The 21,788-nt window shown below is 63.1% G+C and overlaps 9 protein-coding genes and 2 non-coding genes across 11 annotated transcripts; 6 read left to right on the top strand and 5 right to left on the bottom strand.

The window, feature by feature from the left end:
- Window positions 1-494: 494 nt before the first annotated feature.
- Window positions 495-2,073, bottom strand: Q8F55_002030 (uncharacterized protein; the record flags this gene model as incomplete). The annotated part of the gene is made up of 3 exons (XM_069350639.1): window positions 495-1,095; window positions 1,141-1,321; window positions 1,365-2,073. The coding sequence occupies 3 exons, from the start codon at window positions 2,071-2,073 to the stop codon at window positions 495-497; spliced, it is 1,491 nt and encodes a 496-aa protein (XP_069211025.1).
- Window positions 2,074-2,986: 913 nt separating this feature from the next.
- On the bottom strand, window positions 2,987-3,799 carry Q8F55_002029 (uncharacterized protein; the record flags this gene model as incomplete). Its single annotated transcript, XM_069350638.1, has 1 exon — window positions 2,987-3,799. The coding sequence occupies one exon, from the start codon at window positions 3,797-3,799 to the stop codon at window positions 2,987-2,989; it is 813 nt and encodes a 270-aa protein (XP_069211024.1).
- A 927-nt stretch (window positions 3,800-4,726) lies between these two features.
- Window positions 4,727-5,765, top strand: Q8F55_002028 (uncharacterized protein; the record flags this gene model as incomplete). Its single annotated transcript, XM_069350637.1, has 6 exons — window positions 4,727-4,954; window positions 4,997-5,212; window positions 5,250-5,265; window positions 5,310-5,531; window positions 5,576-5,643; window positions 5,679-5,765. 6 exons carry the CDS (start codon window positions 4,727-4,729, stop codon window positions 5,763-5,765), a joined length of 837 nt encoding a protein of 278 aa, XP_069211023.1.
- A 180-nt stretch (window positions 5,766-5,945) lies between these two features.
- Q8F55_002027 (uncharacterized protein) lies at window positions 5,946-6,663 on the bottom strand (the record flags this gene model as incomplete). The annotated part of the gene is made up of 6 exons (XM_069350636.1): window positions 5,946-6,219; window positions 6,266-6,296; window positions 6,340-6,373; window positions 6,421-6,457; window positions 6,502-6,556; window positions 6,606-6,663. 6 exons carry the CDS (start codon window positions 6,661-6,663, stop codon window positions 5,946-5,948), a joined length of 489 nt encoding a protein of 162 aa, XP_069211022.1.
- A 283-nt stretch (window positions 6,664-6,946) lies between these two features.
- Window positions 6,947-8,802, top strand: RPT3 (26S proteasome regulatory subunit 6B; the record flags this gene model as incomplete). The annotated part of the gene is made up of 12 exons (XM_069350635.1): window positions 6,947-6,979; window positions 7,032-7,160; window positions 7,238-7,385; window positions 7,424-7,662; window positions 7,710-7,773; window positions 7,821-7,921; window positions 7,968-8,159; window positions 8,205-8,373; window positions 8,424-8,492; window positions 8,540-8,595; window positions 8,711-8,747; window positions 8,795-8,802. 12 exons carry the CDS (start codon window positions 6,947-6,949, stop codon window positions 8,800-8,802), a joined length of 1,245 nt encoding a protein of 414 aa, XP_069211021.1.
- A 762-nt stretch (window positions 8,803-9,564) lies between these two features.
- Window positions 9,565-10,554, bottom strand: BCP1 (Mss4p nuclear export; the record flags this gene model as incomplete). Its single annotated transcript, XM_069350634.1, has 4 exons — window positions 9,565-9,814; window positions 9,852-10,310; window positions 10,351-10,403; window positions 10,447-10,554. The coding sequence occupies 4 exons, from the start codon at window positions 10,552-10,554 to the stop codon at window positions 9,565-9,567; spliced, it is 870 nt and encodes a 289-aa protein (XP_069211020.1).
- A 272-nt stretch (window positions 10,555-10,826) lies between these two features.
- Q8F55_002024 (uncharacterized protein) lies at window positions 10,827-15,043 on the top strand (the record flags this gene model as incomplete). Its single annotated transcript, XM_069350633.1, has 10 exons — window positions 10,827-10,844; window positions 10,948-11,136; window positions 11,170-11,492; window positions 11,528-12,076; window positions 12,115-12,556; window positions 12,603-12,736; window positions 12,776-13,111; window positions 13,150-13,877; window positions 13,912-14,495; window positions 14,534-15,043. The coding sequence occupies 10 exons, from the start codon at window positions 10,827-10,829 to the stop codon at window positions 15,041-15,043; spliced, it is 3,813 nt and encodes a 1,270-aa protein (XP_069211019.1).
- Window positions 15,044-15,486: 443 nt separating this feature from the next.
- Window positions 15,487-16,711, top strand: Q8F55_002023 (uncharacterized protein; the record flags this gene model as incomplete). The annotated part of the gene is made up of 4 exons (XM_069350632.1): window positions 15,487-15,520; window positions 15,681-16,160; window positions 16,192-16,652; window positions 16,697-16,711. 4 exons carry the CDS (start codon window positions 15,487-15,489, stop codon window positions 16,709-16,711), a joined length of 990 nt encoding a protein of 329 aa, XP_069211018.1.
- An 84-nt stretch (window positions 16,712-16,795) lies between these two features.
- Q8F55_002022 lies at window positions 16,796-16,877 on the top strand. The gene has a single exon. It is a non-coding gene; the product is annotated as a tRNA-Gly (tRNA).
- Window positions 16,878-17,201: 324 nt separating this feature from the next.
- Window positions 17,202-17,272, top strand: Q8F55_002021. Its single transcript has one exon. It is a non-coding gene; the product is annotated as a tRNA-Gly (tRNA).
- Window positions 17,273-17,746: 474 nt separating this feature from the next.
- Q8F55_002020 (uncharacterized protein) lies at window positions 17,747-20,077 on the bottom strand (the record flags this gene model as incomplete). The annotated part of the gene is made up of 1 exon (XM_069350631.1): window positions 17,747-20,077. The coding sequence occupies one exon, from the start codon at window positions 20,075-20,077 to the stop codon at window positions 17,747-17,749; it is 2,331 nt and encodes a 776-aa protein (XP_069211017.1).
- Between the last annotated feature and the right edge of the window lie 1,711 nt (window positions 20,078-21,788).

Below are 21,788 nucleotides of genomic sequence, written 5' to 3'. Positions count from 1 at the left end.
CGAGATATCTTTTCGTGATCGCGCAGCGGAGGTGTCCCGGATGTTGATGGTGCCTGTCGGGCGCGGTGCGACAGTGGCGGGTGGGGCGAGTGCGGGAGGCAGCTGTGGCAGAGTGGGGCAGAGTGGGTCGGCGGCGTGCTCGTCCTTTTTGCTCGCCCGCGAGTCGAGTCGGCGAGGCAACGGCGAGCCGAGGGGGACGTGGCGGCGTGCATCCGATGTCGAGCACGAAATGGCGAGCCATCGCCGTGCAGCGCGGCGCGGAGCTTGCTCGAGTCGGCGGCGAGCTGGCTCGAGTCGAGACCGAACGCGTGCGGAAGTCCGATGGGACGCCGCCTCGCGATTGCGCGACTCGGCTTCCGTCTGGGAAGGGGGGATGCCGCACGCCGAGGCTTGATACTGCTCATGCCATGATTCGTCGTACAACATTCTAACTATGCCCAAGTGCAGTCTACGTTCTATGCTATGCGCGTCGATCCTTTCCCGGCCACGATTGTCTATTCCTTGCCCCCGCCCTTCACATCCTTCCCCACGGCAGTCTCCTCCGACGCCGTGTCGGTCTCACCCCCCGCCGCGCCCGTCACATCCCTCGCGAAACGACCGTACACCGCCGGCCCGACGCACAGCGCCGCGCCAAGCAGCAGCGTGGACCCGACAAACGCCGCCGCGAGGGTGAACTTGCCCCCGGCCGCCGTGATGAGCTTGCCGCTCACCACGGGGCCAGGGAGGATGGGCAGCGCAATCGCCGACCACAACATGCCGAGGCGCATGCCGATCTCGCACGTCGGCGAGATGGACGCGACGCACGCCGCCACGAGCGTGATCCACGCGCCCGACGCCGCGCCGTACACGAGCAGCCCGATGACGGACCCCGCGGTGCCCACGCTCGCGGTCCAGAGCGCGAACACGGAGATCGAGGCCGCAAAGCCCGCGGCGCCGAACACGGTCCACACGCCGAGCCGGTCTGCGAGGAACCCCGAGGACACGCGCCCGATGAAGCTGCCGGCCTGGATGATCGCGATCGAGTACGCCGTCACGCTCGGGTGCGCGTGCGAGGCGGCCGTGTACACCGGTGCGTTGAAGTACGGCGTGAAGAAGCTGGGGGGGTTAGGGGTGCTCGTCTCGTGTCGGGCTCCGACTCACTTGACAGCCACGACGCAGGCGCCGATAACGAGAAAGGTGTACCGCGGCTCCTTCCAGGGCTTTGCCAGTGCAGAAAGCGGCGGCGGGTCGCGTGGCGGAAGCCTCGTCTTCATCCAGAAACACGCAGGGATCATGAGCACGAGGTTGAACCCCGCGACCGTGAGCATTGCGTCTCGGAAGGCTGGCGTGTCAGCGAGTGCGAGCGACACCACGGCGCTACTCACCAAGCCTTGAGCACAGCTCGCGGATGAGGATGGGGTACACCACGCCGCCGAGCCCGGCGCCGCATACAATCACGCCGACGGCCGTGCTCCGCCGCCGGAGGAACCAGTGCGCCGCGATGCCCGTGGCGGGCGAGTAGATGAACGAGCCGGAGATGCCGAACGCCGCGTGGGCGAGCAGGAACTGATAGTACTCCTTGCAGACTGGTCTCAGCGATGCCCAACTACCCAGCTTACATGATATCCCGACGAGCGCGCCGAAGGACAGCAGCGTGCCCCCGACCACGAGCCCGCGCGCGCCGTGCACGTCGAACAGGCGGCCGAAGAACACCGAGCCCAGGAAGGTGAACATGCTCTGGCAGCTGCTGATCCACGCGACCGTGGGCTTGGAGTACGCGGCCAGCTGGTGGTCGAGGTAGAAGGCCTGCAGCTGGCCCATGGAGGTGACGAAGCCGAACACGCAGAAGAGGACGAGGAAGGCGCCCGCGACGCAGAGCCACGCCTCGCGCCCGCCGTCTGGCGGCGGCCCGGCGTCCAGCACGGCCCTGTCGCGCGCCGTGGGCGGCGGCGTGATCGGCCGCTCGAGGCCCAGCTCGTGCTGCAGCTCGGCGAGGATGTCGTCGTCGCGCGAGGAGCGCAGCCGCGGCGAGAAGGTGCGCACGAGCGCGAGGTCGGCCGGCGTGGCGTCGTGCCCGCCGAGATATGTTGTCATGGCGGGGTGGGTGGCGAGGTAGGTCAGATGTCAGTAGAGACGTGAGGTACGAGCAGCGCTGTATATCTACTCATTGCGGCCCGGAATCAGCGGCACAGAGCCGAGGGCCGGACATGACTCCGGAGGATAAGATTGGAGAGGGTGGAGGCCGGCATGTGACGCTCGCTCACGTCCGCCTCTGCTCGCGCGCCGCTCTGCGTCTCCTGCACAGGGGCCAGCCCGGCGAATTGCGCGCACGGCGCCCCGATTTCCAAGGCATTGGTGGTCGTTGTCGTCGAGCGATTCGCCACCCGGCGCGGTACGATGGTGGAGGGATGGAATGGGGAATCCGGATTCCGATGTCCGGCGCGTGGTGGAGGCCGTCGGATTGATTAGTCGTGCTTCCCGGCGTGTTTTCCAACGCTGCAAAGGGGACAAGGGGAGCGTAATCGCCGGAGTGGAGGTAGACTGATAGGGAAGCGTGCTGGAATGCACGCGCTGCTGCGTGAGCGGTTCCTGGTCATGCCGGCTTGACGCTGTAGGATTCCGGCGATTCCGAGTGATAGCTGTGGTTTGTGGCGCCTGCTTTGGGGCGAACGTGGCGCAACGAGTGTCGTGCATGGGGGACATAAGTGTAGCCCCGTCAGAAGATGCATGCTCTGAGCCAATTTCGCTGTGTCTGACCCTCAGCCGCAGACAGCCACGCAAGCAGCCTTCTAGGTCCTTACTGACACAGCTGCCACACCAACCTGCCACTAACACACGCGACCCTGCGGCCTCGAACGGAGCGCACCTCTCCAACCATACAAGGAACAGTTGCATACTAACAGGTCTACGAGGTGGGACCGCATCAACTAAGGCGAATTCTTCGCCTGCGTGTAGAGTCTAGCGGGGAATGGCGAAGGTCGTTGTGGAAGCGTCACCATGAGCCAGGTTACGCGGTGGCGTCGCCGTCCTGAGGACGGTGAGGAATCTGTGCCGGGTGGGCACCCTCCTCGGTCGGACGGTGGGGAATCTGCGCCGGGTGCTCACCATCCTTGTGAGGACGGTGGGGAATCTGGGCGGGGTGCGCGCCAGACTCCTGCGGGCGCTTGGGGATCTGGGCCGGGTGCTCCTGGCGCTCCTCCTGGGGACGGTGAGGAATCTGGGCGGGGTGCGCACCAGACTCCTGGGGACGCTTGGGGATCTGCGCGGGGTGACCAGCGTCATCGTCGGGGCGGTTGGGCACCTGTGCCGGGTGGCCGCTCGGCGCCGGTGGGATGTTGAGGAAGCTCGGGACAGCCGTCGGCACGGGGGGCTGGGGGAAGGAGTAGCCGGTAGGGAAGGTCTTGAGAAGCCAATCGAGGAAGCCCTGCGGGTCCTTGGACGGGTCGGGGAAGGGGAGCGGGGCGGGGCTCGGCTCGGGACTGCCAGCCTTGATGGACGAGATGAGCGCCTCGGGGTCAATCTGGCGCTTGATTGGGAAGCCAGGGATGGCGGTCGGGCCCGGGGCGGGCTGGGGGAAGGAGTAGCCGGTGGGGTAGGTCTTGACGAGCCAGGCGAGGAAGCCCTCGGGGTCCGTCTGCGGGTCGGGGAAGGGGGGTGGGACCGGGCTGGCCTCGGGAGCGGCGGCCTTGATGGAGGAAAGGAGCGACTGGACGGGGTCGACCTGGCGCTGCTCGACGGCGAGGGCGTCGCGCTCGGCGACCTCGACGGGAGCGGCGGTCGCGAGCGCTAGGAGAGAGAGGAGGAGGATTTTGTTGAGCATTGCGCGTGTTTAGAGTAGGAGGTGTGGGTGTCGTAGAGTAGTAGAAGTGTGGAGTAAGAGAAGTTGGGAGTTGCATAAAGTCGACCTACATCGGTACCTCTTAAATACCTACACCGACCACCACGACACGACCCACGACCCGTCGTGATCAACACGTACGGCCGACGTGGGATGACGACACCGGCGTGTTTGCCGGCGCGTGCTGTGCAGCGAGGAGCAAGTAGGGTCCTCGTCTGTCGTTGTGGTGCCCGAGGAGTGAGCAATGTCATGCAGTGGTCGATGACGAGGTGGTTTCAGTCTGGTACAAATAGCAACAATCTGGGGTTTAATGCCTTGTGCGGCGTGTATAGTGCTGATAGCGCCGACTAGTACGTCGATTAGCCCGACGCCTATGACGTGCCTTCGCACCACTTGACAGACTAGCACGGTGGGTTGGGCTCTGGGGCAGTGCTCGTTGTTTCACCGTCAGACTGGCACATTGGTGCGCGGTGTCCAAGTTCGACTGACTGCGCGAGGCCGGGGAATGTTCGGAGCGCTATTCAGTTTAGAGACCTTGTGCGAGTCGTCACGATCGTCACTGTGCCACAATTCCGTCGCCATCGACGGTGATCAAAAGGTCACAAGAAAGCCGATGCCCACACTGATGCATGCCGCGTGCAGCCATGGAACCCCAATGCCCAAAGCTGCCCTGGCACGTGCATGCCCCGGCGTTGCATCGTTGGATACATTGCAGCCAGCGAAAGCCTCAAATCCCGCAGCCCTCAGCGTCGTCTGTACAGTGGTTCCAGTGGTGCCAGCCAGGCACGCCACGATGATTGCCGCAACACGCTGCGGGGCCCAAACAATCCAGTCAACCGTCAACAACTTTCCGCGGCCGTCACCCCTTCGACGCGCCTTGTTTCCTTCAACCTCGCTCGTTCAGTCACAATGCCCTCACCACCGTCCTCGCCAGAGGTCGTGTGCATATCCCCTCCCACAAGCCCAGCCAAGACGACCACCTCGCTGCCGGCATCATCGAGCTCGGACGCGCGCGCCGCACGCGCAGCGGCCATCCGCGCGTCCATGTCGTCGTCTTCCTCGCCTTATGCCGCACCCTCCTCCTCCAAGCGCAAAGTCACAAGCTCTCAGTCACGGTCACGCGTCACAGAGCGCATGGTGGGTACCCATTGCGTCCCGGTGTACCCGCTGACGTCCCAGCTCAGCTCCATGACCTCGGAGAACAACCCCATCACGCACTCGAAGGCGTTCGAGAAGACGGACCACGTGCACTCGTGCAGTACAGGGCACCAGCAGCGCGGCGGAGACCGCGGCTTCTGGGCCGTCGCGCGCGACCTGGGCCTCAAGGCCGAGGGAGAGAAGCACACGTACTGGTCGGTCCGGACGGCCAAGGTCGAGGCTGGAGCGCGCGAGAAGGTGAGCTTCCCCGAAAGCGAACGAGCTGACACCGCAGCAAACGTCCATCCTCGGTTGGTGCTGCTCCAAAGAGTCCTAGTGCAAGCTGACACCACAGCCGGCTGCACTATCGCGATCAACGGCCCCACAGGCCCAAAGGTCTCCAACCTCCAGCTGCAAAACCTCATCACAGCCAACGGCGGCCGCTTCTCCCCGCACGTGCACTCTGGCTGCACGCACGTCGTGGCCGAGCGCCTAAGCGGGTCCAAGGCACAGAAGTACATCAACGGGCAGGGGAGGCGCGGGGCCAGCCGCCGCTCGCAGGTTGTCAAGGTCGAGTGTGCGTATGCTGCTGAGAGAGTCTGCGGTAGCTGACGCGTGCAGGGATCCTCGACTGCGTGGCCAAGGGAAAGAGAATCAGCGAGGCGGGATACTCGTCTGTTGAAGACCCTGTGAGTGGGCAGTTGGTCTCCGTGCTGACAGGCAGACACAGAAGAACCTGTTCAGCGCGTTTGGCACCAAGCCGCCAGCGCCTGCGACTGCCACCGCTGCCGACGACAAGCATGCTCCATAAGCCAACGACCTCACTGCACAACCCACTGTACCACTATACAACTCACGACCCTCACGCTCTTGCTATGATACCATGCATAATACATTGTGCTGTCTGCGCACAGCTGAACACTGGCTCGGGCGTCCGCCTGACCACCCGCTCGGCCGTCGCCTATGCCACACCCCACTGCCTTCCCAACCACTAATCATCATCGTCGTCGTCGTCATACGCCCGCCGGGCAATCTTGCGCGCGCGGTCGTCGTCGACATCGTCCTCATCGTCGTCGTCGTACGCGCTGCGCGCAGACTTGCGCTTGCTCTCCTTGTCGTGGCGCGAGCTCGCGAGGTGGTCGAGGTCGTCATCGTCCTCGTCCTCGTCCGCCAGCGCAGAAGCGGGCGGTGGTGTCCGAGCGCGCGCGGGCACCTTGGGCTTCTTGGGCGCCTTGACGCGGAGCTCCTCGCAGGCGTCGACCCAGCTGTAGGGGTTAGCTGTTGCCTCCAGAACAGGGCAGGGGGACGTACTCGCAGTACACATCGACGGCGGCGGAGAGGTCTGAAACGTCAGCTAAACCTGGTGTGACGGTAGCTCGACGTACTGTTGATAGGGGTGGAGAACTTCTGGCCACAGACCTGCGCGGACGGTTAGCACCATACCCATGGACTTCGAAACCACCCACCTTGCAGCTCAGATGACCGAACATGGCTTGCCTGTCACTACACCGAATCAGAACCCGCCCTCACACCACACATGCACGCACATCTTGGCCATGACCGACTTCTCGTGGTGGCAGAACAGGCACTTGAACGTCGTTGCTGGGGAGTCAGCGCTGCGTCTACATAGACTTCGACGACCAGCACTCACACAGCGGCTCGTTCTGCTTCCTGACCATGGGCTTCTTGGACGACTTTCGCTTTCCCATCGTTGCTGTGGGCTGTGCGCCGATGTGTGAGGTTATGGAGTGATGGAGAAGATGTGTTTGTCACGACCCAGTCTTGGTTTTGTGGTGTTCGAGGAGGAAGGGTGAATTGGTGGGGTGGAGATGATGCAAACTCCGCCCACGTGGCGTGGAGGCAACGCGTAGGTGCGGTCATGGAGGATGTCGTCGATGTTCCTTGCGTCTCCCTCTCACCTTCCACATCCTTACATCACTCGTACACTCCCACTCTCTCCTCTAGACATCCACATCTTCCCCTCTAGACACAATGGAGGAGATTGGAATCGACCTCAAGCTCGAGGTGAGCTGACATTCCCCTGAACGTGTAGCACAGCCAGCTGACAACAACCCAGGACCCCACCCTCGCGGCCCAGATCTCGGAGAAGCAGGCCCTCTACTCCTCCCTCCCGGCCAGCGACGACGAGCTCTACACTACGTGGCGCAAGCTTGAGGCCCACCGCGAGTTCCTCCAGCTCCAAGAGGTGTGTATGCGCAATGATGGTGCCGGGGATGGCGGCGGAAGGCTAAGGTCGTGAATCAACATGCTGACTATGCCCAGGACTACATCCGTGATGAGACCAAGAACCTCCGCCAGGAGCTCCTCCGCGCCCAGGAGGAGGTCAAGCGCATCCAGTCGGTTCCCCTAGTCATCGGCCAGTTCCTCGAGGCCGTCGATGAGCGCCGCGGCATCGTGGGCAGCACGACTGGTGGGTTGAACATCGCGGCAGTATGCTAACCCGCGCAGGTTCCAACTACGTCGTCCGCATCCTCTCAACCCTCGACCGCGAGCTCCTCAAGCCGTCGTCCTCGGTCGCGCTCCACCGCCACTCCAACGCTCTCGTCGACATCCTCCCACCAGAGGCCGACTCGTCGATCTCTATGCTTGGTGCCAATGAGAGGCCAGACGTCAAGTACTCGGACGTCGGTGGTCTCGACCAGCAGAAGCAGGAGATTCGTGAGGCTGTCGAGCTTCCCCTTGTCCAGGTGCGTGTCGCTGGCATGAACTTCAGACCAGCGCTAACGAACACCAGATGGACCTCTACCGCAAGATCGGTATTGACCCTCCCCGTGGTGTCCTCCTCTACGGTCCTCCGGGTGGGTTCCACGCAATGAATATGAAGACTCCTCTAACCCATTCACAGGTACTGGCAAGACCATGCTGGTCAAGGCCGTCGCCAACGCTACCACTGCGTCGTTCATCCGTGTCGTCGGCTCCGAGTTCGTGCAGAAGTACCTTGGTGAAGTGAGTGGCCACCTGACGTCGTGTGAGCACAAACTAAACAACCTAGGGCCCCCGCATGGTTCGTGACGTCTTCCGATTGGCACGAGAGAACTCTCCTTGTATCATCTTCATCGACGAAGTCGACGCTATTGCCACCAAGCGTTTCGATGCCCAGACCGGCTCGGACCGTGAGGTCCAGCGTATTCTGCTCGAGCTCCTCAACCAGATGGACGGCTTCGACCAGACCACCAACGTCAAGGTATGTTACCGGGCAGTCACCGAGCGCCCCAGCTAACACGCACAGGTCATCATGGCTACCAACCGTCAGGACACGCTCGACCCTGCTCTTCTCCGTCCCGGTCGTCTTGACCGCAAGATCGAGTTCCCCAACCCGTCGCGTCGTGAGCGTCGTCTCATCTTCCAGACTGTCACGTCGAAGATGAACCTTGGCCCCGACGTCGACCTCGAGGACTGTGAGTGACACCTGATGTGGCGATTGCGAAGGGCGAAGCTGACATTACAGACGTGTCGAGGCCAGACAGGCTTAGCTCAGCCGAGATCGCTTCCATCTGCCAGGCTGCTGGTCTCCAGGGTGAGTTCTCATGCATGATATCTCGTGCATTGCTAACATGCATGCAGCTGTCCGCAAGAACCGTTACGTCGTCTTGCCCGTCGACTTTGAGGAGGCCTGGAAGGTACGTCATGGGCGGTGCCACCACGGTTCGCACCCGGCGTTTAAATTCGCCGGGGTGCGAGCCTGGCTTGCAAGGTATTTTAGCAACTCGACTGACACTTGTTCTCTTCTTCCAGTCCACGGTCAAGAAGTCAGAGGACCGTCACGAATTCTGTGAGTATCACCGTTCGGTGCGCAAGGCTCCTGCTAACACCTTACAGACCGATAGTGTACAGTACATGGATCAATGCAGTTTACATCAACAAGAGCCCCGCTTCCAAAATCCCCTCCCCTTCCATCCCGCTCCACGACCCACATGCTCACCCTCATCTCGGTGCCGCGCGTCTGGTCACCGGAGCGCAGAGCGATTGGCCTTTGGCCTCGCGGCGTTCATTTGCTACCCCCATGCGGCTTTGCCCAAGTCAACATGGATGGTACTTCACAGGCGCCGCTCAGTCAAATACCATGACTGATGCGATCTGTTCTCCTTTCCCATTCTTTCCGATGATACTGACGAGACGGGCCTGGCTTTTCGTTCAAACAGTGAGTTGGATCGCGTGAGGCTATGGAGCCAAGCTGACTTTGCCCAGCACTGATTTACCCCACTCCCCCATCTCTCTCCCCCTCCATCCTTCTTCATCCCCACACACGGTACTTCACTCTGAAGGCAACGCGCCCCTCGGGGTAACTCTACGTTCGCTCTCTATTTTCTCAGTACCAATACCACCAAGCGCCTCCCATCCCAAGGGAGATCACGCTACCTGCTACTCACCGGTCAGGCTTTTCTGTGCTGAAATCGGTCCAATAAGGGAGACATCCTTGTTGCTATGCACTTTTTGTTGTGAAATTCAGAGGCCGAGTCGGGAGCCAGCAAGAGAGGTGTACTGACTGGAGAGATGACTCTGCTGCATCGACAGTCTAGCTGTGCCACCACAGCTCATATGCACAGTTGCATGTCAACAACATCGCCCTCTGTCTACAGATGTATCGTCTACCTCGCAGCCTCCTCCATGTCCTCGACAGCCTTGGCGAGGCCAGCAGCATCAGCAAGGACCAGGCGTCCAAACTGCTCGACACCAAACGCCTCGTCGTCGCGCGAAGGCGCCGTCTTGAGGGGGTACGTGTGCACGACCTTTGCACGGGCGTCGATCATCTCCTCCTCGGGGTGGTAGGTGAACGAGCCAGCGGCCAGGCCGGGTCCGGTGGCATTCCCGCCCTTCTTCTTCTTGTTTCCCTTGGCGCTGCTAGTCAGCATCCCCTCTCTCGCCCCCGACTCACGCCTGGTCCAGCTCGAGTCCCGTGGCGTCCTCAGTTCCCTGCAGCTTGTACCCCCTTCCCCAGAGGATGTAGTGGCTAAAGTCGGCGTCGGCAAGCTCGCTCCCGATCATCTTGTACAGTGGCGGGATGAGGGGCAGGGGGAGGTTGAGCATGCGGAGCGAGAAGAGGAGGGCGGGGCGCGACGCGTGGTTCTTGTCGAGCACGGCGCGGAGTGCCTCAGGCGGGGCAGTGGACACAAAGTACTCGATCAGCGGCTTGAGCGCCGCGTTCTCCTGCGCGTGGCGGATGTCGACGACGGCCAGCAGGCCCCAAGGGTCGCTCTCCTCGCCGTCCGTCTTGATGCTCGTGCCCGCGCCCAGGCGGGCCGCCTCGGACAGGATCAGGTCGGCGAGCGGGTGCACGTCGATGAGGTTGTCGTCGTGGCTTAGTGTCTGGCGGAGGAAGCGCTTGATTGCGATTCTGGAGTCGGGGTCAGCGGGGGGAGTTAGAGGCCACGCACTGGTCCACATCGGCGTTGAGGTTGTAAAAGTCAAAGTCGACGTTGATCATGCTCTGACGGGGTCAGCTCGACATCGGCGCATACGGAGCTACACACCACGTCTGAGCCCGAGTCGGACGCGCCGTCGTCCTCGTCGTCGCGCGGCGCATTCTTCCGCTTGGCGCTAGAGGCGGCGGGCACGGCCTGCAGCTGGGGGTTGGGCATTACTGTGGGTGGGGTGGGTGTTGTTGCTCTCCAGGTTGTCGATGGCAATGACCTTCTCCACCCCGTCCGTCGTCACTCACAGATCACAGAAATGTCAAATCACGTGACGCCACGTGGCTTTTCCCTGACCGACCTCCACCCCGAGCTGCCCTGTTCAAGGCGATAGTAAGCGTCATTGAGCTGCCGTCCACTCTCGACTCTCCATCTCATCTCGCAGCGCCTCCTCTCATCTACGGCTCAGAGGGCACTGCAGCAGGTCCACACAGCCCAGCATGCTGTACATAGCCTCAGTGAGTGGCGAGTCTTATCGCACCAGCGACGAGCGGCGACGTCGGCCGACGCCGACGCCGACGCCAACGCCATTGCGACCGAGCCCGCCGGCTAACACCCCAGGCCCTCTCCCCCACCGTCATCTCCCACACGGCCAAGGTCCACGGCTTCACGTCCTCGGGATCCACCTCGCTCGTGATTGCGCGGCCAGACAGGATCGAAGTATGGGACGTGTCCGCCTCGGGGCTGCAGCGTAAAGGCGAGCTCAAAGTCTGGGGCACGATAGTCGGGCTCGACGTCGCGGCCGTGCCGGTGGGTTGGCGTGGTGAGCGTTGCTGACGGAAGGACGCGCCCCCGCACATCCTCGTGCTGGTTGAGCCGCCGAGTGCCAAGCTCCTCCTCGTCACCTTCACGGGTGGCAAGCTGACAATTACGGCCTCGCAGCCGCTTTCTCCGCCGATGCCGTCGCTCGCCCGCGCCGAGTTCTTCACTGGTGTGCGTGCGAGCGGGAGCGCGGCGCTCGTCAGTCTGTGGACTGGCTTGCTCGCGTGCGTCGAGATCGAGTTTGAGAAGGCCAAGGATGCGAAGAAGCGCCGCGCGAGCGAGGTGCTGGGCGACGAGTGTGAGGCTGGTGCCCGGCTCGTGTTCAAGTCAAGCTTCAACATCAAGTGCGTAGCGCGGTGGAGCTATTCTGATGCCCCAGTATCCGAGAGCACAATCTTCTCGATATCGCCTTCGCGCCGGGTGACACGTCGCCCACCCCGCTTGTGGCGTTCCTCTGGATGACGGAGAACAACAGGATCCAGCTCCAGCCCAAGCAGCTGTCGATCGCCACGCACTCGTTCACGAATGCTGGGGCACCTATCGACGTGGTCAACCCGCTCGAGTATCCCGTGAACGGCGAAGATCAGGATCTCGACTTCAACGCCATCCCGTTCTCGACACCGGCGGCGCGAAACCTCCTCGCCGTGCCGGGTCATGGGCCCAACGACTCCAGGCAGTTCTTTGTGATTGGCGACGAGCACGCGACGCTGTATAGTATTGCAGTCGGCCCGTCGGCGGCGTCAGCGGCGAAGGTGGCTGCGAGCCCCCGTGCGTCGGCCATCCGTCGCAGCCCTCAGGCGGAGACCGGAGGTATTGGAAAGAAGCGCAAGTCGAGCACGTCTGGGCGTGGCATCAACACGGACGCCGACGACAGGTGGAACACGGCTCCAGTGTGGCGCACGCGACAGGGCTTCGGAACTGTATTGGCGTGAGTCACCAGCAGCTTGGCGCATTCCTGACGCCCAGGGCAACTGTGTTGGACACACGGGATAAGAAGGGAGGTAGTGTCCTCCTCGGTGACGAGAGCGGACGCCTGACAGCCGTCGGCTGGGACTTTGAGGACGCGGACAATGTGCGCGTGTCAAAGGTCGACCTCGGCTCAGTGTCGCCCCCGACCAGCTTGACGTACCTCGACAACGGATACGCCTTCGTGTCGTCCGCATGTGGCGACTCCCTGCTCGTGTCGGTTGACCTGCCGGCAGAGTCAGATCCAGCGCCCTCCTCATCGTCCGCTCCGCGTAACATTGCCCGCAAGGGCAAGGGCCGTGCGACTGACACTGTCGACGTCGGCACGTGGACCATTCACAGCGAGGATGACGGCTACGGATCTGTCGAAGTCCGGGAGCGCTGGCTGAACATCGCTCCAGTCAAGGACTTTACAGTCGTCAAGGAGGATGATGGTCGTGTAGTGAGTAGGCTGACCAACTCGGCGAGAGTCATCCTGACACTCTCAGTCGCATCTCGTGGTTGGATCAGGCTCGGCGACCTCGAACTCCCTACGTGTCATTCGGAGTGGCGTCGGACTGGACACAGTCCTGACTGTGGAAGGCGTCACGGACGTCCAAGGCATGTGGTCTCTGGCGAGCCGGTGAGTGCTGGGGGATGTAGCATGATCTAACCGATTCAGTGATAAGCCAACATTGCTGTTGTCCTTCCCAACGTCGTCGGCGCTGCTGGACCTCTCGGCGGACGTCTCGGTCGTCCCCGTTGCCGCTGAGATCTCGTCGTCTCCCACCGTGGCTGCTGGTCTTGTGAACGGGGGCAGCGTGCTCGCCCACGCCACTCCGGCCGCAGTAAAGCTGTGGACGGATACCGTGGCGGGGGTGTCGCTTGGCTCTTACGAAGCCAGCGAGGCGAAGGAGATTGTCGCTGCAGACATCAAGCACGACCACATTCTCGTGGCACACCGCAACGGCGACATTGCTGTTCTGAAGGCAAACCCCAACGGACTGGAGCAGATTCTGTAAGCGCGAACAGCATGGGATGTTGCTGACATGCCAGCTTGTCTCAGCTACCAGCAGAAGCGGCGTCCATTGCGCTGCACATCGGTTCGAATGCCGCTTCATCATTCGTGGCTGGTGGCGCGTGGAACAACGACATTGAGGTGTTTTCATTTGAGAGCCTGAGGGACCGCAAGCCCCTGGTTGTGGTAAAGGAGGCGACGTTCGCTGCGTCCCTGTTAATCAGAAACGCGTCCTCTGGTCACCCCCAGCTCGTTGCGGGCCTCAGCGATGGCACCGTCGTTACCTACTCCCTCGAACCTTCGAACCTCAAGACGACACTGGACAAGGGCCGCTACACCTCGTCCGCAGGCTCGCGCCCCGCCATCCTGTTTCCACTCGACCTCTTGGCCCCAGGTGGGGAGGAGCATGTCGTGGCGGCTGCCGTCACCGAGTCGCTGTCGATTATGTTCGAGGCGCGTAACCACCTCGAGATCTCGTCGAGCGGCGAGGCTGGCGTTTTGGCAGCCGCTTCGGTTAGCACGCCAACCCTGGGCAATGCCATTGTCCTTGCCACAGAGGAAGGCCTCAAGTTCGAGGCCGTGTCGAGCCTGAAGAAGCTACAGGTGCAGACCCTCGACCTGGGGCAGAAGTCGGCAACAAGGTTGGCGGTGGTCTCTGACCTCAAGGTGCTCGCTGCGGGGACGGTCACTCGTTCGCTCGACTCGCAGACCGGTGACGTCTTGCAGTCGTCGTCGCTCGAGATTCGTGACCCTACGACCCTGGAATGTGAGTCGTCGCGCACGACGGAGCTGACGTGCAGTGTTCGCCGAGTATACGCTTCCTGAGCGAGAGACCGTGGCGTCTGTCAACACCGTGCTGCTGAACGGAAGACACTACATTGCGCTAGGAACAGCAATCTTTGGCGAGGACGACACAGTCGATGTGCCTCTCTTGGAGGAGATGTCGGCTTTCATCTCGGCCGAGAAGGGCCGCTTGATACTCCTGGAGCCCACGAACAAGGGGCCAGGGGGCTGGTTCTTGGATGTGGCCACGACATTCGACGCCGCCGCTGCAGTCCTGGACGCCAAGGCGATTCACGGCTTCCTCGCCGTTGCATCGTCTACAAAGGTTTCAATCCTGCGCCTCGACGCCAGTCCTGCGACTCTGCGCGAGGTCTCTGCCAGCACGTTTGCTTTCGAGGCCCACTACCTACATGTCTCGCCAGCCAACAAGGTGCACGACGAGGATCGGCTGGTTGTCGGCGACGCGATGAGGAGTATCCTGATCCTGGATATCGACGACGAGAGCGGCGTTATCCGCTCTGACCAGCGCGACATGGCGTCGCACTCTGTCCGCGCACTCGATGGGATCGAGGACGGCGGCCCGGGTGTCATCATCGCCGACGTGAGTGCAGCTGCTGATACCACTGGCTAACTCCACAGTCCCACTCCAACCTGCTCACGCTGCGCCTGAACGAGGAGATTGAACGTGGCGCCCACTTTGGCTTGCACGAGGATGTCGCCCGGCTCCGCATTGGCTCGCTGGCACCGCCGACGACCTCGGCAGATGTTCTTCGCCCGGAGCTCCTATTCGCGACGACAAGCGGGCGCCTGGGCATCATTGGCGAGCTGGGCACCAGTGCCGCGCGTACGCTGGGTGACCTGCAGCGAAACATGGACAAGCACTTCAAGGGGCCTGGAGGGGTGGACTGGAAGACGCTTCGCCGAGGTGGCACTTCGCTTCTGCCAAAGGAGACTGCAGGCTTCATTGATGGCGACTTTGTGCAGCAGTTTGCCGATGGCGAGTCTATCCCCGAGGCGCTGGTGGACCGGATCCTCAGGGGGACGAGCGCGGCGGAGGTGGTGTCGCAGGTCTCGCCAGCTGGAACGAGGCAGCCGGCGACGCGCGAGGACGTCGTGCGTGTGCTCGAGGCGGCGGCCGGGCTTCACTAGGAGTATGGAGGGAGGGGAGGGTAGGGGCGACATCTCAACTCATAGCAACGATGCATCAGTGTCCATGACGTCAAGGCCGTTGCTGTTGGTTTAGCCGCCACGCCACTTGGCGTTGAGAACGCAAGTCGCGTCCGTCGTTGTGCGTGGCCCACAGTGAGGACGGGCGAGGGGGGTGCACCTGATCACCGCGACACGGCTGCCCAAGGTCATGTGCGGCATAGCGTCGTCGCAGCGAGGAGTGGACGGGAGGGGGGAGGGCCGAGGTGGAGGGTGTCGAGTCGGTGGAGGCCTCCACTCGACTCGACTTGCCCCGATGCCCGACCGACTCGAGCCGCTGCGGGTTATATGCAGCGCGTCGCAACGGCTCTTGGGTTTCTCCTGCATTGTCCCAGCTCTCGAGCTACACACATCCACACTCACACCCAGCCCACGCCATACGCACAATGTCCGCCGCCGAAGACAAGAAGATGCCGTACGGTGAGCCCCCGCGCGCGCGCGGGCAGCTGACGCCAGTCCGGCTCGGCAAGTCGGGCCTCAAGGTGTCGCGCCTGATCCTGTGAGTGGTCCTCCCTCCCGGGCCTGCTAACACGCAGTGGCTGCATGTGTTAGTTGTTTCTCCGGGCCAACCTGACCCCAGCGTACGGCTCGTCCGACTATGCGCCCTGGATCCTCGACGAGGCCGAGTCGATCGAGCACATCCGGTACGCGTACTCGCGCGGCCTGAACACGTTCGACACGGCGAATGCGTACGCCGGGGGCCTGAGCGAGGTGGTGCTGGGCAAGGCGTTGAAGGCGATCGGCGCGCCGCGCGAGAGCGTCGTCGTGCTCACCAAGGTCTTCTTTCCCTGCTCGGTGCAGATGGGCGCGCCGATGGGCGACGAGACGCTCGCAACCGTCAACCAGCACGGCCTGAGCCGCAAGCACATCTTTGATTCCATCAAGCTGTCGCTCGAGCGCCTGCAGCTCGAGTACGTCGACGTGCTCCAGTGCCACAGGTTCGACTACGACACGCCGATCGAGGAGACGATGCAGGCGCTGCACGACGTCGTAAAGGCGGGATACGCGCGGTACATTGGCATGTCGAGCTGCTACGCGTGGCAGTTTCACCAGATGCAGAGTGAGGGCGAGGCCGAGCGCCGCTGACTCAGACTACGCCATTACGCACAACCTCACGCCGTTCATCAGCATGCAGAACTTCCACAACGCCGCATACCGCGAGGAGGAGCGCGAGATGGTGCCCACGCTCAAGCTGTTCGGGGCCGGCATGATCCCGTGGTCGCCCCTTCAGCGGGGCTTCCTCACGCGCCCCGTCGGCGCCGAGACGAAGCGGCAAGCGACGGACTGGGGCTTCAAGTCCCGCCTGGGCGGCGACGGCCCGGACGCGGCGCAGGTCGAGATCAACGGCCGCATCGAGCGCATCGCGGCCAGCCGCGGCGTCAGCATGGCGCAGGTGGCGCTCGCGTGGTCCCTCGCCAACGAGTTTGTCACCGCCCCGATCGTCGGCACGACGAGCCTCGACAAGCTCAAGGACCTGATCGCCGGCGTGTTCCTGCAGCTCACGCCCGAGGAGAAGGCCGAGATCGACGGGGCCTATGTGCCGAGGGCTGTGGTGAGTGGCTGGGGTGGGGCGACTGCAGCCGGGCTGACGGGAAGAACGGGCACTCGTGAGCTGCTGGCGGTCCGAGCTTTGTGCCAGCAAACAAGAAGCGAATGCACGACGTAAAATGCCTGTGGCCTCCCGAATTCCCGCCAACACTAATAGTCTAGTGGTTAGGATGCTTCTCTTCCATACGGAAGCTAAGAAGCGGCCGGTGTTCGAATCACCGTTAGTGTAGCGCTGGGCACTCCCAGCTTTTGCATCGCGCGGCGTGGCGTGGTGATTCGCTCGCACCGGGGCGAGGGGAGGGGGGGCGAGGAGGTCTGCAGCGCCACCGACGCTGTCGGACGGCGCTGTAGGTGCAAGTGCGTCAGGCTACGGCGATCAGAGGGAGCGGCGCGCGCAGGCCTGGGGCCTGGTCGATACCGCGCGTTGGTCGAACGTTTTGCATGCCGGTGAGCTCTGCCACGCACGACTTGCACAAAGTGTGCTCTTCGCTGCCACTATCGACTCGCGGTGCACTCAAATAGCACAAACCGCCCCAATCTTCATCGAAGCACAACACCGTTGGTGAAACGGTATCATGCGTCGTTGCCATCGACGCGGCAGGGGTTCGACTCCCTTACGGTGTATCTTCGTTTTTGGTGTGGCGCCCAAAGCCCCTCCGACTCCGACGGGAGCAAGGCAATCGATCATCCTAGATCCGCCATTTGCGCACCTGCGTTCACCATTTTGCGTGACGCTGCTGACCTGCTCGCGAAGTGTGCGCTCTGCATGTACGAATCGGCAAGCCTGCACGCCCGCACCCAGAGGAACACGCGGGACGCAGCACCCTGGCAAGTGGGCTGTGTGAATCGCGGGAAGCGCTCAGGTGTGGCAGCAAGCTCACCCGCCCCGTCTGTAACGCTCCCCTCCCCCTCCCCTCCCCTCGCACACTTCCGCCGGACAAGACGACGACGACAAGGCTACAGATGTTGAATGCATGGCATGGCTCAACACTACAATGTTACAATCTGCGCCCTGCGCCGGGGCAGCATGCAGGTAGCCCAAAAGATAGATTGAACCGAATATAGAGATGGAGATGATCAACACACGGGTTGCGCGGGCTATGGCCCGATCAGGCTGCCGCGCGGCAGGTCGACGAGGCGGGTGCGCCGCTTCTCAGATCGCACATTCACCGCGCCAGCCGCCGCGCGTCGCAGAGCCTCGCTGGCGTGCCGCTCGCAGTAGCGCCCGCCTGCGACGTCGTAGTACTCTGCCATGCTTTCGCGGCACGTCTGCGCACCCGACACGCCGCCGCGGTGGTCGCAGCGCAGGTGGCCAGGGTGGAAGCGCTGGTCGTGTGCCTCGGCGTGCGCAGCCGGCGCGAGGATACACGGGCCCTCGATTGGCTTGCGGCACGCCGCGGCAGCACACAGCGTGCCGTTCTCCTCGGCGTAGTGGTACTGGCACCACGGCCGCCCGTCGTGCACGTAAAACTCCTCACCGTCAAACGGCTTGTCGCACCGTGTGCAGGTAAAGCACGCACGGTGCCACTTGCCCTTGAGCTGGCCGTCAGACGAGCTGACAGCGCTCTTCTCGATGGGCTGGCGGCAGCGGCGGCAGGCCGGGAGGTACATCTTCTTCCAGTCGGCCTCGCAAAGGATGACACCATCGCGCTCGACAAAGCGGCGGACGCCACCAACTGGGGCATCGCAGCGCGCACAGGCACGCTTGGGGCGAGAAGAAGCCGTGGGTGACGTGCTAAGCGGGACAGGGGGCATCTCGGGTGATGGTCCCTTGGGCCGGGCGGCGTCGCCGATCGTCTTGCTGCGGGTCCGAGCGTGGGTCGCTCCAGAAGGAGCAGAGTGAGCAGCGGCCACTGTGCCAGAAGGAGGAGACGAGCCGAGGGTAACAGTCGACTGCGAGCTGGAGCGGGGGACGCGACGGGCAGTGGAAGCACGACGGTTGGAGAGGTGGAACCGGTCATGGTCGTCGTCCTCTTCCTCCTCGCCAATCTGCTCGAGGTTGTTGTTGTTGGGCAGGTTGACGTCGTTGATACCAAGCCCTGTTGCCTCGCCGTAAGCAGGAGGCGGCTTGCCCTGGCTGTCAATCGCAACGTTGGTGATGCGGTCGACGAGGCCCTCCCAACTCTGGCTGGGCGTCATGACGAGCTCGTTTTCGTGCCCAGACGAGCCGCCGCCGCGGTGGTCCATGGACGGGCCGCACGATGCAGAGCTCGATGTTGTCGACCCAATGCTGCCATCGGTCGGGTACCTCTGATGCTCGAAGCGGTCGGTGTGCTTGGACGCGAGGTCGGGGGAAATCGGTGTGGCCCAAGGGAGGGCAGACGGCTCCTCAGCGCTATCGAGGCTGTGGGTGTCGTCCTGGTCATCGATTGGCGCGCGGTTCGAGTACAAGTGCGACTGGTCGCTCTTGCTGCCCATGAGCTGGCGGTACTTGTCGATGAATGGGCTGGGCTCTGTCCGCTCCACTGGCGACCGCTTTGGCTCGACGGTAGGCCACTCGGGCGACCGCTTCTGCTCCACCGGCGATCGCTGCCGCTGATCGAAAGGCGAGGGCCCGCGGTCATAGATCGGGGACGTCCCCCCGCGCATGTCGCCTGGGCTGCGGCCGGACAAGGCGGAAGCACTACGCAGCTCTGGCGAGGTGAGGGCGTAGCTCTCATCGAGAGACTGCTTGCGCTGGGGCAAAGGGCGGTTCGATAGCGGTGCCTTTGGCATGATGACAGGCTCGCGGCCGCCGCCGCCAGAGGGCGACCGCTGTGGGCTGGGACGCATGCCCGCGTTTGGCGACGGGGTGTGGCGCAGAGTCGACGGTCCGGCAAGCGGAGAGCTGCAGAAGACGCCGTTTGTTGGCGGCAAGTTGGGTGATGTGCGCTGGTGGGGCGAGTCTGGGATCGAAAGCGATGGTCGTTGTTCATGACCAGCGCCGTTCCAAGCGGCGGCCGCGGCAAATGCGCGACGCCCGACGCCCGCCATACCGGCTCCACCGCCGCTCGTCGTATCTGGGAGTTGCACAGTGATCGACTCGGCGTGTGGCATGCGGGACGAAGGGGCGTCGTGTGCTGGCCATCTGCCAGTGGACGCATCGGACACGGCGCTGTGTGGCACATCGGCTGGGTAGTCGCCTCCAAAGCGGCTGGGGACGACCTGCCCGATGGGATATCCAAAGCCTGGGCGGTTACCCAGTGTGGTCGGTGCTCCTGGCCGGTTGAGAGAAGGAGAGGACGGAAGGACGGGAGATGTCGAGGGGAAGAAGGGGCTGGCGGGCTGCTGAGAGGAGCCGGCACTGGGGACTGGTAGAGGTGCACAGGTGTGCTCGCCGAGGTAGTTGAGCGGGATGCTCTGGTTGCAGGACGAGCATTTGACTGTTGGCAGAACGACCGATGCCCGTTCTGGGTCTGCGCCGAGCATGCGCGGCGCAAGGAGGGACATTGCGGCGGAGGAGAGGGCTGAGGGGTTTAGCAAAAGAGTGGACATTATAGGGGGTGTAGGAGTAGAGGGGATTATAGAGGGACAATGAACGAGTGTGGGTGCGGGTGTGGGCGGGCGAGAATAACGTGATAAGAAGAGGGGGGAGGAGGAGCGAGGAGGGAGATGATGGGGGGAGGGTTTGGTCGGAGCGACAAGAGGAGCAACTGGCACGTTGCGTGCGCGCTGGGTGCTGCGCTTGGCTGGGCTGCGCCGCGCGGGGCCGTGCCGTGTACAATCGACAATGAGCCAAGTCGCGTCGAGCGGCGACCAGCGAGCATGGATGGACAAGGCGGCGGCGGCGCGCTCGACCCGCTCGCTCCCTTTGCTCCCCTTTTGTCACAGCCACGCGCCACCACCATTTGCCAAGGAGCATTTATGGCAGCCATGTGGGTCCATGCAGACGGCAAGCGCGCCGGCGTGACTGCCGGCGAATGCATTGCGTCGGAGCCAAGCGAGCGACAGACGAGCCGACGCGGTGGACTCGGGGTGGCTGCAGCAGCCACCCCGCGGGCGTGGCGTGGGTGGGTGGATGGATGGGTGGGTGGATGCTAGGGTGCAGCGGCAAGAGGAACACGACGTCGTCGCGTGTGAGTTTAAACTCTCGACTTACAGATTAGATACAGTCACGAGCAGCGGTCGCGGTGGGTGCGATGGGCGCGGCGCGATGCGTGCTCGAACTGGAGGGGGGGATGGTGGGTTGGTGGTGGTGGTCGCTTGTCGCTGCACGGCTGGGTGGGTTCGGTTCGCGGTGGTGTCGCGCGTGCCGTAAGGTGTGTACGGTGCGTGTCAGTGTCCGAGGTGGTTCGGACTAGAGCTCTGGCCGTGGTCGTCGGTCGGACGTCGCGGGGGAAGGCAAAGGGGGGTGCAGGCCGGGGTGATCCAAGCACACGGCGGGAGGCGGGGTGGTTGTGGCTTGCTGGGCGGGCGGGGCGGCGCGTGGGGTGGGCCTTGTTGTTGTTGTTGTTGATATTATTGTCGTTGTCGTCGCTGCGAGAGTGGCGAGGAAAAGGAGCGTGATGCGGTCGGTATGCACAAGAACGAGTAAGGAGAGCGTGAGGTGTCTGGTCGCGTCGCGTCGACTGTCTTTGTCGCTGGCTGGCTAGTCGAGGTGTCTGGGTCGTGTGGCCGTGGGCGTTTGCGGGCGGGTCTAGCCTGGCTCGGTAACGGTCAGACAGGGCGGCAAAGGGGGGGCAAGGCAACAACAATTGTCGTCGTGTCGGCGTCGCAGCGTCGCCGTCGTCGTCCTTTGGTCGTGTCGATGCTTGTTTGTATGCGCGCAGTTGTCGACGACGAGTCCAAGTCGTGTCGAGGTGCACAATCTCGTCGAGGTCACTTCCGCTGGGTTTGTATATGTCGAATTAGGGGACAGGGGCGGGGGGGAGGGGGGGGGGGAGCGTCGTGCGTCGTCGTTCGTCCTAGTCGTCGGCGCGTCGGTGCAATGTTCGTTTGTCCAGTCTGCCGTCTGTCGCTGTCGCTGTCGCTGCTGCCGTCGTCGTCGTCGGCAGAGGCTCTACAATGTCTACACTGAAGAGCGCAAAGAACAATTCTTGTTTGGCGGGTCGTCGTTCGTCGCCGCACCTCGTCTCTCGCAACCCAACCACCAGCAGGCAGCAGTCTCGATCCGGCCTGGTGCCTCCCTTCCCTATGCTTGCTTGCCTGCGTGCGGCCCTGC

The sequence above is a fragment of the Vanrija albida genome (genome assembly GCF_041260175.1).
Source record: "Vanrija albida strain AlHP1 chromosome Unknown contig_2, whole genome shotgun sequence".
NCBI classification, from domain to species: Eukaryota; Fungi; Basidiomycota; class Tremellomycetes; order Trichosporonales; family Trichosporonaceae; genus Vanrija; species Vanrija albida.
This window is presented reverse-complemented; position numbering and strand designations above follow the sequence as displayed.